The sequence below is a fragment of the Hylobates moloch genome, unplaced genomic scaffold (assembly GCF_009828535.3).
Source record: "Hylobates moloch isolate HMO894 unplaced genomic scaffold, HMol_V3 SCAFFOLD_13, whole genome shotgun sequence".
Lineage (NCBI taxonomy): Eukaryota > Metazoa > Chordata > Mammalia > Primates > Hylobatidae > Hylobates > Hylobates moloch.
Window position 1 is genome coordinate 99,204,619 of NW_026652288.1, and position 15,274 is coordinate 99,219,892.

Consider the following 15,274-nt stretch of genomic DNA (forward strand, 5'->3'; position numbering starts at 1 on the left):
CAGTAAAAGATCATGGAAGAAGCAAGCTGTGAAGCTGTGGGCAATCAGATTTTAAGACAGGTCATGGTCAGTCAGGAGAGAAAAGACTTCTGAAGATGAAAAGAGGTCAACTAACTAGGAGAAATGAGTGTTGAAATACACAAAATAGAGTTTTTTAAGAATATATTGGTTCAGTAATATATAAAAAGAATTTCCCTGATAACAACTTTTGTTCAAATTGTGGCAAATTGAGATATTAAGGCTTACAAAATGCTCTAAGTGAATTTTATTCTTTGAAGTTTTGTTTTCTGAGAGTTAAGCTGACATGGATTTGAGTTGGGATGAGTAGAGAGATAAGGAACTTCATATTTTTCCATATGGGGTTGAAAAGGAAAGATTTCCATCTAAGGAAAAAAAGATGCTAATGGACTTAATTTAGAGTTTGCAAGTGAGTTTTGGAGACAAATTTATCTCAAGTTTATGAATAAATTTAGTCCTCCAGGGTCCTTGGGCACTGTTAGGTACAATAAAAAGGCAATACACTAAAAGGCATCAAGGTATTCTTTGGCATCCTCAAAACTAAGTATGATGATTAATGATGGAATAGTTATAATGATGGCAGAGTAAACTCTAAGTATTGGAATGTTTTCTGAACTAAAAATGTAAAAGGAATCGTGAGGTCAGGAATGCTTCTGAAGCTAACCAGAAGACTCATTTTGCAAAAGATCTGGGGAGGTTGATAATTAAAGCTTAAGCAATAATTGGATGGATTGGTAAATTGGATGGATGGATAGGTGGAAGAAGTCATGTTTAGAGTTTTGAATCACTTTTATCGAAGGGTTGGGGATACTTCCAGAGTCTTTGAGGGCTCAAGTTTCCTTGAGCAATAGTAATCCTAACTGTCTTTTCTTATATTACATTTGAGAGTCAGTTCCTTCTGGCAACATTGAGAATCTGCAGAAGTGCAAGCATTCTGTAAATATCATTCACCTATCATTACCCATTTTCTTATGCCAATTTTCTGGTCATATTGTGGAAAAAGGATGACTATTTTGATAAGACAGAATTAGTAAAATAGTTATTTCACAGAAAAAAGAAATATTCCTCTTAACTATGAGAACTTCATGTTGCCCAAGTTTTATGGTGAATGAAAATTAGGAGCCATATGTGTAATTCAGCGAAGCATGAGTTTGAAACAATGTAAATTTAAATCTCAGATTTATTACCAACACCTGAGTAACAACTTCCCTATCCTTGCTGAACATAAAGATCATCATGTATAAATGCTGACATTTTGTGAGGTCCTCAAAGGTTTATACCTATTTCTGATCCCATCCTCCCAATGAGGATATCCCAGTTTGATCACAGTTGGTGAGGAGGAGGTCCCTCCAGGCCTGCTCTATTGGAGATTTCTCCTGCAACATTCTCTCTTACAACTGCTGACACCCTGTCAAGGAGGCCTTTGAGCCAGGAAATCTAGTCGCATCAATGAGCCTCTGGTCTGCATCACTACTAAGTGCTATTTTATTTTGTTAAATGAGTTTATATTGATGTTTCTATGCAATCAAGTCTATTTGTAGTCTCATAGCTTTAAGTTTGGATGTTCCAAAGGGGAGTAAGTACGAGAACTGTTAAAAGACGTCAAGGGTTAGACAATTCATGACAAGAATTTGTTTCTGATGCACAATTTTTTTCTTCTTGGACTATAGATAAAGACTTAGCACCAGGTGCTCTGGCTCACGCCTGTAATCCCAGCACTTTGGGAAGCTGAGGCTGGTGGATCACCTGAGGTCAGGAGTTTGAGACCAGCCTGACCAACATGGTGAAACTCCGTCTCTACTAAAAATACAAAAATTAGCCGAGCGCAGTGGTGCATGTCTGTAATCCCAGCTGCTCAGGAGGCTGAGGCAGGAGAATCGCTTGAACCCAGGAGGTGGAGGTTGCACTGAACCAAGATCATGCCACAGCACTCCAGCCTGAGCAAGAGAGCAAGACTTCATCTCAAAAAAAAAAAAAAAAACACCACTTAGGTTTTCATGAAATGTATCTGGTGTGAACCAGTTTTTCTGTCTGTTAAATTAGAAAAACTAAGCTAGACGACCTCTCAGGTCTATTATTTCTAAAACCCATCTATGCAACTAAGGTTGTTTGGAATCTGCAATTTTAGAGATTTGGAGATTTTCAAGCACACTGACAGAAAATAAAGGTGCAACAGACTAAAATGACAGCGTTTAGGGAAGAACAGGCAAAGCAAGAGGGAGTCCAGACTATTGGCAGACACCTCTTTATGTTTTCAGGTCACTTCTGTCAAGTTCTTTTTTCCTGAATTAATGCAGAGTGTAAGATAGTTAATCCAAGAAAAACAACTTCAAAAAAAAATAGACTTCGGGCTTTCTATCTTTAGGTGTGACTGACTTGACAAAAACCTTTGAACAGAGTGATTGTTCTATGAGTAAATTGATACTCAGAGTCACCCAAAGGTAAAGCCTTGGAAGATAGGTAGGATTTGCTTCACTCTTCCTGCCCTATGGCACCAGCTAATCTTTTTCCTCCTTTTCTCTCAATAGTGTTTCAACATATTTATCCATAAAGTGGAAATTAATACTGAGCATGAAAAGAAAAGGCCATGAAGATCCCCTAACATAGACCATTAATGTTTCTTTTTTTGTTTTTAAGAAAGAGACACTTTCTTTAAATGGACTCTTGTTCAGACCCCTAATATACCTTAGACAAGAAAAAGCTGAACTTCGTGGTGTTAAGGAGGTGTGTATCAAGTCCCACCAACACTGGCTGTTTCTTTACCTCTGGTGAACACACTGAGTCACCAGGAAACTGAGGATATCCGGAAACACAAGTTGAAAATGACTGATCTATTCCAACTCCCCTCCACCACCCCTGTCTTTTGTAATAAAGCTCCCTTGAAGCCCTGAGAGGAGTAAAGTTGCCTCATTTAATGTAGCCAGTCTAAGACAAAGGTGATCTAAAAGAAAATGAGTGGTGATGAGGGTATTGTTTTGACCCAAGGTCACAGATGGAAGGGAAGGATAGGCTTCATATAATTACTTTATTTTTATGTGACACTTTAAAAGCTTGAAGAGACCATTCAAACACACTATCTAATCAGTTTAATTCAGCAAGTATGTCCTGGATGCAGACGATAGCACTTTTTGTGATAGAACCAATGCATTGACTACCAGGCACTGTATAAAAATTATGTAGCACATTTAAAGAAAGCCTCTCAACCCCCCTCTGAGGGAAGCATAGTTGAAGAAACTAAGGTTCAAAGACATTGAGTAACTTGGCCATGGCCTCTAAGAATGTCATTAGTAGAACTGAGATTGAACCTAGGTCAGCCCCATTCCAAAACTTGAAATTCTTCAACTCTATCCTCAAGGAGCTATGAAACCACAAGAAATACAGAGTTGAGAGAGAGATGTTTCACCCACAAATTACCTAAAATCCTCTGCAGTAGGTTAATCGTTGAACAAGCAAAGTAGGACAAAGTAGCATTGATGAGATGAAATAAAAGAACAAAATTCAAAGGAGAAAAATTATACTTAAATTAGAAACTAGGAAGTACTATGTAAGGAAGAGAGCATTGAGGGCTGGGTAGGCATGGGAAAGGCAGTGGGGTGGAGATCCTCGTTTCCATGCTGTCACGTGCAAGGAAGCTGAAGTTTGAGGAGTCTGGAGGCTTTTCCAAGTTTTCACAGGTGATTATGGTGACATTAGAAATACAGGGAAATGACTTTTAGGAGTCAGAACCTAGCGATAAAAGCGAAACAAAAAAATAACAAAATAAGTATAGACAGGAACCACAACTTACTATGTGGAAATAAGGGAAATAATAGAAATAGATGATGAGAATGGAACCAGTGCTGTTTTTCTCTCTTCTGCCTTAGAGATAATGTCTTCCTTCTACGTAACACTCTTTTTTGAATCTGCGTTGGTCTTTATTATTGAAGATGTTGGTCACATTATCTATCGATCTCTTTAGAAACTAAATCTACATTTCTGCCAACTTAGAAACTCACACGTTGTCGAATCTCACACACTAATATCATTATTGTTGGAGCCTACTTTGTGTGGTGATGTTTACCTTCTAGTGCTCACCTGGCTTCCGAGCTATCAGGCATTCCGTTTAGATCTTTGGATGTTGGGGATGTCCTTATGGGTCCATGTATATGGCCACTCATATGGGAGTTTATCTGCATTTTGGTTTTGGAATAATTCATGCCTTTGTTCACTTCTGTTTTTGACATTTTCTATGAATTGCATTTACTTTTATTTTTCCTATTTTCTTATACTTCAGTTTTACCTGAAGACAAATTTTAGTGTAAATCAAATATATTCAAAAATGTCATCATGAGAGTATTTATAAATTTCACTTCAACGTTAAATCCATTAACTTTTACTTCTTCTGTACTCACTATTTGGCAGTAAATAAACCAAGTTGGCCACAATCTCAAAAGAAAAGTGAAGAAAATTAATATACCCTTTTAATTTAAAGATACTGGATTATCAGATGGTCTTCTAATTATAGGGACCTCATTAATTCTCATACCCCACTCTTCCGTTTCTATCAATTTTGTTGATTCCTTCCCTATATAACTGTTTTGACCTTAGAGACATAGTTTGTTTTCTTTCTTTCTTTCTTTCTTTCTTTTCTTTCTTTCTTTCTTTTTTTTTTTTCTTTTTCTTTCTTTTTTTTTCTTTCTCTCTCTTCTTCTCCTTTTTTCTCTTTCTTTCTTATTTTTGTATTTTTGGAAGAGACAGAGTTTCCTTGCCCTGGACCTTCTTCCTGCCCTCTCCAATCTGAATCCAAAGCTAGTCTTCACAATTCCCTTAATTCTCTGATGTAACCTATTCAGTGGAACAACAGTAGTATTGTTTTTATCTATTATTTTGTTCCCTTCCCCAGTGGTATAAGCTGGAGATAATCACATAGCTGTGTAGGTTGGGAGATGACAAATTCATGTTTTCTGAACTGATTCACATTTCTAATCCCTCACCTTTATTTCCCAAATAGTCACTTAATATCTGACCCCCTCAATTTTCAGCAGATAGCCTTGTCTTCCTCCTGCTTCATCAAGAAAATTGAAATCATCAGCCTTGACTTCTATTTATCTCCTATGAAAACCTTTATATCTGTACTTAATTTTGCCATCTACTTCATCCTAGAGTGAGGGGTTAAGGGGTTTTAGTTCAAGACAGTCCTCTCTACCTATGCCTTGACCTTTTCCAACCTGCCTATTCCAGGATTTCTTACCATGCCATTCCCTTTCTTTCCAGGATCTTGAAATTTTCTCTGTCCACACTAGCTCCTTCCTCTTTAGGCATAATTCAGGTTCTTCTAATCCAATTGTATCCAAAAAAACATTTCTTTTGCACACCCCCATTTACTCCTCAAAACACTAAAATATTTTGAGGGTATCATTAATCTACAGAAGGTTCTAATGTCAAGGTTGCCAATGACCTCCTTATGTCAAATCTAGTAGGTATTTTTCAGGTCTTATCTTCCTAGATCCCATTGCCATTGAGTACTGTTGATTATTTTTAATTTTGTTTTTACCTTGGCTTCTAAAACACCATAAACTTCTCAGGGTCTGTTAGTTCTCAGGTTTTGTAAGTGGAGCCCCGTGTACCTTTTCTCATTGCACCTATTCTGCATAGGTCATTGTATCCATGCTCACATATTCGTTTTTCCACTATGAGGAAGATTTCTGTTTCTAAACTTTTGGTCTATTTTTCTTCCTAGAGTTTAAGTCTTATTTAAGTTGGTTTCACTTTTTACATATCCCTAGGTACTTAGAACTCAACATGCTAAAATGCAGTTTATCATCTCTCTTTCTTCAAGCCAGATCCTCCAACTATACTTACTGATGTAGTTAGTAGAATCATCAACCACACGGTTCAATCAAGCTGGAAACTTAAAGTCATCTTTGACTCTTCATTCTCCCTTCATTAGTAACACAACCAATATCCGATTTAGCCTTTTGACTAATAATTGACTTTGTCCCTATCATCTCCATTCCCACTGATTTTGCCCTTTTGTTGTCTTACCTGAACTGATGCAGGAACATTGTAAATAGCCACTTTACCCATAAACTGACATGCTGTAAATTCTTCCATCACACAACTTCCAGATTTACCAGTATAAAACATAGTCCGACTGTGTCTGTCTCATGAATCAAATCCTTTAATACTGACTGTGGTGATAGATACACTACTCCACACATGTGATAAAATTGTATAAAATGAAATATGCACATTATATATATATATACTCACATTCAAATAAGTACAAGTAGAACTGAGGATTTATGAGTCAGATCACTGGATTTTGTCAACGTCACTATCCCAGTTTTGATATTATATGGTAGTTTTACAAAATGTTGCTATCGAAGAAAATGGGTCAAGGGTACATGGGATCTCTATGTGTTATTCATTACAACTGCATGTAAATCTATAATGTCCTCAATTTAAAATTTATTTAAAATATTTTGAGATATATATTATTTAAAATATACATATCATTTATATATGAATATTTTAAATTATATATGTATATCATTTAAATATATAAATACATCTATATTATGTAATATATTTTGATATATGTAAATACACACACACACACACTCTCTCTCTCTCTCTCTCTCTCTCTTTCACCACAAGTACAGACATAGGCTTTTTAAAAACATAGCACATAAGTTGCTTCTTATCTCTCTGGCTTAATTTTCCAGCATTCTCTGCCCAAAATTTTTCAAAATATTAACACAGAGTTGCTTGTGATTTTCTCACACATACCAGGCTATTTTCCATTATAGTATTTTGTTTATGCTGTTATCATAGAGTGCCCACTCTGTACCATTAGCTGTTACCTGACCTTCCTAATTTTCATCAGTTAAAGCTCTTTCCTTGATTCCTCAAATAAAATTACACTGTTCAGCCGGGCGCGGTGGCTCACGCTTGTAATCCCAGCACTTTGGGAGGCCGAGGAGGGCGGATCACGAGGTCAGGAGATCGAGACCACGGTGAAACCCCGTCTCTACTAAAAATACAAAAAAGTAGCCAGGCGTGGTGGCGGGCGCCTGTAGTCCCAGCTACTCGGAGAGGCTGAGGCAGGAGAATGGCGTGAACCTGGGAGGCGGAGCTTGCAGTGAGCTGAGATTGCGCCACTGCACTCCAGCCTGGGCGACAGAGCGAGACTCCGTCTCAAAAAAAAAAAAATTACACTGTTCATCTTTGTGTTTTCGTAGTGCTGTCTACACTGCTAACACATTTACTGTAGGTTTGTTTTCCTGTCTTTCCTTCTATACCATCACTTCCTAGAAGATGAGACAGTGTTATACACTTTTTATTTCCAGTTTCCATTATGCTTCCTGGCAAATAAGTCCTCTATGCATGTTTAACTTGAGCAAATGAATGTGCTATTGCAGGTAGCTTGGAAATCAGCATTAATAAATCTAATACTAGTATCTTCTACTGTATTACTAGACCAGCACACATATTTGAAATTGTAAGAAGATGATTGACTATCCTAATACAGTATTTTTCTAATTCTTTATAACAGGAATAGTAATAATTAAGAATTTAACTAATTTTATCCTGGGATAAAATTAGTCTACTGATTATCACAACAAATCACATATTAAGATGATCTGCCCAGATAATATTTAGATTTGGAGAACTCATCATCTGAGAAAGCTGATGTTTTCCTCCAAATATATAGGAATAAATGTCTAAAAAAAATAAGGCAAACTTGAGGGCTCAGCAGCAAAATGAAGCAGACAGAAATAGGATTCATTTGCAAAGTGTTCAGATGTTTGCCTATCATTAAGTCTAACATACAATTCTGCACTTTAATTAAGAACCACCCACACATCAAGGTAAGTAACTGGCAATGAAACATTTAAAAATATTAGGTCCACAGGTTTGAGTTTATTGTCCCTCAGTGTGATTCTAAGATTGTGGTTATGGGAGGGGTGATTAATCTGAGGAAAAAATTTAAATTTTCTGAGTTCATTTCTGTTTCCTCGTTCTATTTCTTACCTGCTGGTGGCAGAATGGGCAGATAATCAGTTGAGACTATTATAAAATGGGTTTAATGATAGGTCAGACTTGCTGTCAGATTTAATGAGGAAATGTTTATTTTCTTTTCAAAATCTACAGAACACAGATGTTGGATAGTGGAGGTATAGAGCATAATAATATTATTAGTTAGGAAAGGAGAGCTTTGATAGAAGATGAGATTGTCTAGCATTGGAGGTCTGCCTCATTTTATGGCAAAATTGGATTCATTACACTATCTGAAGAAATGCCAGTTGTGCAACTTGCAACATGTGCTACATATATACCTGCATGGTTTTATAGATTCACTTGATGTTTTCATGATAGAGTATATTCAGTGTCATAAATACAGAAAGTATAATACTAGTTTCATTTTTGTCCTTTTAAGTTTCGTAGAAACCCCAGCTCACTTCTCTTGGAAAGAAAGTTATTACCGATCCACCATGTCCCAGAGCACACAGACAAATGAATTCCTCAGTCCAGAGGTTTTCCAGCATATCTGGGATTTTCTGGAACAGTAAGTATAAAACAAGCAGGAAATGTTGTGCTTAAGCTAAGTAGGTAAATGTGGGTGGTCAAAATATTGCTTACTAGGGCATGTTTTTTCTCGAATCAGTGGAAGTTATTTAGGAAAAGTGAATGACTACAATGCCATCTCTTCGTTCAAAATTCAGTGGTGATTTTTTCCAGGTTTCTAACACCAAAAGATCCTTACTAATCCAAGGTGATGTAATTTTGGAGGACCTAAGGCCTCCTGCACCAAATTAACTTCCCCAATGTTTCTCTGATACTCACAATCCATTCCTTTGGCTTGAAGACTTATCTACTTTTATAATGCAGGTACTCACTGAGAAGATAAAACACTAAATTTTATTGTTTATTTATACCTTGCCGTGAAACTTATTATTATTTCTTTATTAAATCAGGTTTGGATAAGTCAATAAATTAAGAAAAGGTGAAAAGAGTATTTCAGCACACTGGAGACCCTTAGGAATAGAGTATAAAATCCTCTGTCACAGATACATCCGTTATTTCCCGCACCCTACCCAGTAATTATCTGAGGAGGGCAGAGGTCATGATCCCCATTTAACAAGTGGGGTTGGTTGGATTTGAACTGCTTGAAATTACACATTTGATAAGTGATTGAGCCAGGACTCAAACCTAGGGTTTCTAACTCCAAGAAACCAATAAGCCTTGCTGACTTTGAAGCAGAAAGTGCTTGTTGTTAACAACAGAATGAGTATGTTTTAGTCCCTTTCCATGCCTAACTCACTTTTTTCTTTCATATGTGTTAGGCCTATATGTTCAGTTCAGCCCATTGACTTGAACTTTGTGGATGAACCATCAGAAGATGGTGCAACAAACAAGATTGAGATTAGCATGGACTGTATCCGCATGCAGGACTCGGACCTGAGTGATCCCATGTGGGTGAGTGGCACGGGCTTTCTCTTCAATCTTTGGGCCATGCTATCTATAGCTCTGTTAAACCCGTCTTCTTAGTCATGTGTAAAAAGGCAGGTGGCTCTGAATGGCCAAGGCCTTTGCGAAGAGAGTACATTGTTAGCTGAGAGAAGATTTGGTGTGGATTATGGATTCTGGGTCTGCCTCAAATATCTATAATATATGTGTTTCCATTCGTGTGGGGAGAGAGATTCTTTAAATCTTTTATCTTGATTGTTCCTCATGTCAACCCCAATTTAGAAAAGATGGTACCAGCTCAAGGCTTTCTAGCTGGTAGGGACAGCAAAAGAATCAGAAATTTATTTTATTTTATTTATTTATTTATTTATTTATTTATTTGACAGAGTCTCACTCTGTCACCCGGGCTGGAGTGCAGTGGCATGATCTCAGCTCATTGCAACCTCTGCTTCCCTGATTCAAGTGATTTTGCTGACTCAGTCTCCCAAGTAGCTGGGATTACAGACATGCACCACCACACCTGGCTAATTTTTGTATTTTTAGTAGAGACAGGGTTTCACCATGTTGGCCAGGCTGGTCTTGAACTCCTGACCTCAGGTGATCCACTCGCCTTTGCCTCCCAAAGTGCTGGGATTACAGGCGTGAGCCACCACACCCATTTCTAGCATGTAGTTTCTTAATGTGCCATGTTGTTTCTTACTTCCTCGTATTCTTGGAAATGTTCTCCTCGAGGATACCGTTCACATTTTTTCTCCTCTCTGGGTAATTCTTATTTGTCCCTTAATGCCTAGTAATTACTTCTTACACAGTGTTAGAGTTGTTTATTTGCCTCTAAAGTAGGACAGGGCTGTACTTGTCATGTCCACTGCTTGAAGGTACACAGTAGGTCCCCATAGTAGGAGATGCAGAGAGAGCTAAAAGACAAAATGAAAACAAATGAGGTTATGCCAGTGAGGTAAATGAAATTGGGCACTTGGAGGCATCTGTATTGAAAGGAACATAAAGGTAGAGTGAGAAAGAATTTAACTGAATAAACTTACCTATCTGTGGCTGCTCTGCCTGTGGAAAAAAAAAACAAAAAAAACCCTGAGATATTCCTAATAACATAGAAATCCTGGGGCTTCTCTTGCCTTATGACTATTCCAACATTTTTATATTCTCATATATGTCCATGTGTGAAGGCCACAAAAATGGAGTTGGATAACAAGAATGGAAAAATGGTAAACTTACCCAGGATGTTAACAGCTAGTGTTCTGGTTTAGAAAGTAGGAGGCAGGATCCTTTTAGATTCTTAGTCTTTCTGAACTGCTACAACAACTGGTTTGAGACTCTTTTTTTTCCCATTACTTGGTAGCATATTTTCTTTTCTCTTTTCCATGTATAGGTTAATAGCTAAATATTCCTAAAGTCTGCAAATAAACTACTTTCCTCTTAAATATAATTTAATATTCATTAAGTTAGGACCGTAGCCAAGCATTCTCTCACTATACAAGAAATAGGAACTCATGGACATGAAAAAAACATGTCGTATTCTTAGGGATAGAAATCTCAAAATTGAGAAATTTAACCCAGTTTTACTGATTTTTTGATACAACCTAAACATTAATAACTAGTCATGAAATGGAATCACTGTGTTTTGCTCTGATTGTTAGCAAAGGATATTTGAATTGCAGACAATGTGTGCCTTCTTAATTTGAATTATTTTAGTATCACTGAAAAATGAACTCCATTAGGTTAGTAAGTAAACGTGAGTGGAGTCACTCCAAAAAATTTGACATTTTAGTCTGTTTTCAAGGAACTTCTAGGTTCTTGATTCTGTCGTCAAGTATATTACTTTAGGCCAGGTGCATTGACTCAGGCCTGTAACCTCAGCACTTTGGGAGGCCGAGGTGGGTGGATCACCTGAGGTCAGGAGTTCAAGACCAGCCTGGCCAACATGGTGAATATCCATCTCCATTAAAAATACAAAAATTAGCCAAGCATGGTGGGGGGTGGCTGTAGTCCCAGATACTCAGGAGGCTGAGGCAGGAGAATCACTTGAGCCTGGGAGGTGGAGGTTGCAGTGAGCCAAGATTGTGCCATTGCACTCCAGCCTGGGCAACAAGAGCAAAACTCCATCTCAAAAAAAAATAATAATAATATGTTACTTTATATCCCATCTTTGTATTATTCATAGACTGTGTAAGCATGCCTGTCATGTCTTCATGAGGTAGATAATAATATCAACACTTAAAATTTCTCCCAGAATATTGATGCTAACTACATAACTCTTACTTTTGCAATTTTTTTTTTATTCCTTGTAAACTTTGAAGGAAACCCTTTTAACCTGTATTGGATTTTTCCCTGGGGAGTTGGTCGTAATTATTTAAAACTATTCCTTTTTGTAAATACTTGCTGAATCATCCCAGATATATGTGAGGAGGCTTCAGCTCTAAGTATCAAAAGACCAATATCTGTGTAGCCTATTTGTGTCTGGAAAGACTTAGGCAACAGCCCTTAGCATAGTGCCCTACATCTTATATAATCCAAGATTCATATATATTTCAAGCACATACAGTAGGTCTAGCCGTAACAATTTTGCACCTATGATCTTTGTGACACACATCATGATCTCTATCCTTGAGAAGATGATAACACAGCAGAAAAGGCAAATGTGTATAAAATTATCTATGAAAAGTAGTTAGATATATGTGTTTATGTGTTTTTATAAAGCACAGAAAAAGGAATGATTTAGTGTGCCTGAGATTGGCAACACATTGCAGAGAAGGTAATTTTTTATTTAGGCCTTAAAATATGAGTCAAATTGATCAAAACAGGGAAAGGAAAAATAATCAGGTTTGGGTAACTGTTATAAAAATAATTGACTATAAAAACATAATGTAAAGCTCATAAGTATTAAAAGATAAGACTAAAAAATTGACTAAAGAAAAGTTTATATTAAAAAGACATAAATTTTAAAAATTATAATTCATGACAAAAGCTTAATAACCCCAATAAACTAAATATTCAAAATTTAATAACAGAGATAAATTTCCCCAATTGGAAAAAGATATAGGGAATTCACAAATGATTAATGTACAAATGTTTAACAGATTCAAAGTGTTCAAATTCTCCACTAACAAAAAATTATGGAATTGAAATAATGAGATTAATTATATCTTTCTGATCAGCAAAAAATTTAATGATAATAACCAATGCTGGTGAGATTTTTGAGAAACAGGCAATCCTTTCATTTGTTATGAGAGTATAAATTGAAATAATACATTGGAAGGCAACTTTTCCATTCTAATTTATTTAATTTTAAAGACACTTTCCCTTTGGCCTGTAAGTTCCAGTTTTAGATATTCCACAAAACTATTCAAATATAAATAAGTACCTACACACACACACACACACACACACACACACACACACACACAGAAATGAAGGCTTCATTGCAGCATTGTTTATAATAACTAAAATGGTAAGTCCAGGTAAAATTTTATAGCCTTTAAAGTTTTAGATAGAAGTCTTCAAAATGGTTGACTGGATTCATCATACCCACCTACTCCACGGAGAGGAGCCAAAATGGCAAGTAGATTGTCACATTTTGAATAGATCATCTAAGGGAAAAAACTGGAATTCAACAGAGAAGTGACAGGAAGCACCAAAAACAAGAAAGGGATGTGAGGGATCATCTGGGAGCCTGGAGAGGCTCCCTAATGTTGGGTGAGGGTAAGTGGGAAACCCCTCACAGTCCACATTCCCACCACAGACTCCTACAGTCCTAGCCAAAGGAGAACCCTTTGACCATCATGGGCCCTGAGACTAATGTAAGGAGCTGAAGACTACTCAACAGTATTGCTCCAGAGAGAGAGCTCGTGCTGAATCCCACAAACCTCTGAGTCCTAAGCAGCTACAGCATGACACCATTTCAAAAACGCAGCCCCCACCAGACTGCATCCTACCCTGGTGCCCAACAGCCCATGCATCTCCACATCCTTGAAGCACCATTGACATTCCCTGCCTGGAATGGCTGCCACCAAGGCTGAGGCAAGAGCCACAGGCAGCGACCCTTTCACCCCACAACAGAGTAGCAGCCACACATTTTCATGTACCTCAGGACAAATCTCACTGCCCACAGCTGCCACCACTGTGGTGGGACTGAGATGCAAGCAAAGAACAAACTCTCAAAGCAGCTCTTTCCTTCCCAGTGGAAGGGCCATGGTGCAGCTGCTGTGGCCCTGACCTGAACATTGTGCCAGCCCCCCAGGGGATCACCCTGCTTCTGCTTACCACAACCAGTGCCCACACACACCACCAGGGGGCCTAAGGACAGGTTCGCCCAGCTCGGCCCTACCCCTCAGTGCCCAGGAACACCATCCGGGGGCCTGAAAATTGCCCATTTCAGTATGTCACCATTGGCACCTGAGCATTCCTTCTGGTCACGCCCACCCAACTACTGCTGCTACCACCATAACTGCCACCAACTTACATGCATCACCTGCAGGCCTGAGGTCTGGCCCACCCAGGCTGTCACAGCCACTGTCAATACCAGTGTGGAACATTTGGGTCCCAGAGGGTTGCCTCACCACTGCTAATGCCATCACCCATGACATGCCAGCTGCCCAGGGGCTCAAGAACCTGCCTACCCACCTACCTTACCACTGCCATTCGAACCACTTGAGCAAGCCACCTGGGAACCCCGAAATTGGTTTGCCTGGACTCACTAACAATGGTACCAGTGTACACTGCCCTAGGGTCCAAGGACAGGCACACTAAGCCCACTACTGCTACTGCAGGAGTCCAAAGGCTGGCCTACTGGGTGTCCAAAACCCAGCAAAAGTTCACTACAGCCTCCACTAACAACCACACCCTAAGCCACAAGGGAAATCATAGACACCGCTGATGCTGTTTACAACTGAAGATATTATACAGAGGCTACAGGACAGTATACACTGAGAATAAAAGCCAAAATTGCCTACCCATCTAATTTCATAGATAACATCTTCAGGAAAGTGTCCTCCTCTATGAAAGCAAATTCAAAAAACATTGTAAGAAGTTACTATTCTACCAGATATGCAGATATCAATATAAAGACACAGGAAGCATGAAAAAGCAGGAAAATATGACACCACCAAAGGAATACAATAATTCTCCAGCAATAGATCCCAGTAAAAATGAGATTACTGACATCAAGAGATATGAAAAGACATTTTTCAAAAAAAAAGACGTAAAAATGGCCAATAACTATATGAAAATGTCAACATCACTAATCATCAGGTAAATGCAAATCAAAACCAAAATGAGATATCATCTTACCCCAGTTAGTTTATTTTTTAAATGACAAAAAATAACAGATGTTATTGAGGATGCAGAGAAAAGGGAACTCTTATTCACTGTTGGTAGGAATGTCAATTAATATAACCACTACAGAAAACAGTATGGAGATTTCTCAAAAAACTAAAAACTACCGTAAAATCCAGAAATTCCACTACTAAATATTTATCCAAAGGAAAAGAAATCAGTATATCAAAAAGGATACATGCACTTGCATGTTTATTGCAATATTATTCACCTATGTGTCCATCAATTAATAAAGAAATAAAATTTGGTGTATATATACATAATGGAATACTATTCAGCTATAAAAAAGGAATGAAGGTCAGGCGCTAGGTGGCTCAGGCCGGTAATCCCAGTACTTTGGGAGCCCAAGGCAGGCAGATCACGAGGTCAGGAGATGGAGACCATCCTGGCTAACAAGGTGAAACCCCGTCTCTACTAAAAATACCAAAAAATTAGCTGGACATGGTGGCGGGCGCCT

General features: G+C 38.0%; 1 protein-coding gene across 6 annotated transcripts in view; it reads left to right on the forward strand.

The window, feature by feature from the left end:
* Positions 1-15,274, forward strand: part of TP63 (tumor protein p63) — a 259,044-nt gene that overhangs the window by 94,619 nt on the left and 149,151 nt on the right. For 5 of the 6 annotated variants that reach the window (XM_032171896.2, XM_032171898.2, XM_032171901.2 and 2 more), the window contains 2 exons: positions 8,441-8,569; positions 9,348-9,480. In XM_032171896.2, coding sequence (XP_032027787.1) covers positions 8,441-8,569; positions 9,348-9,480 — 262 coding nt within the window. The remainder of the gene's footprint in view (positions 1-8,440; positions 8,570-9,347; positions 9,481-15,274) is intronic. The other variant, XM_032171899.2, reaches the window with a different exon arrangement.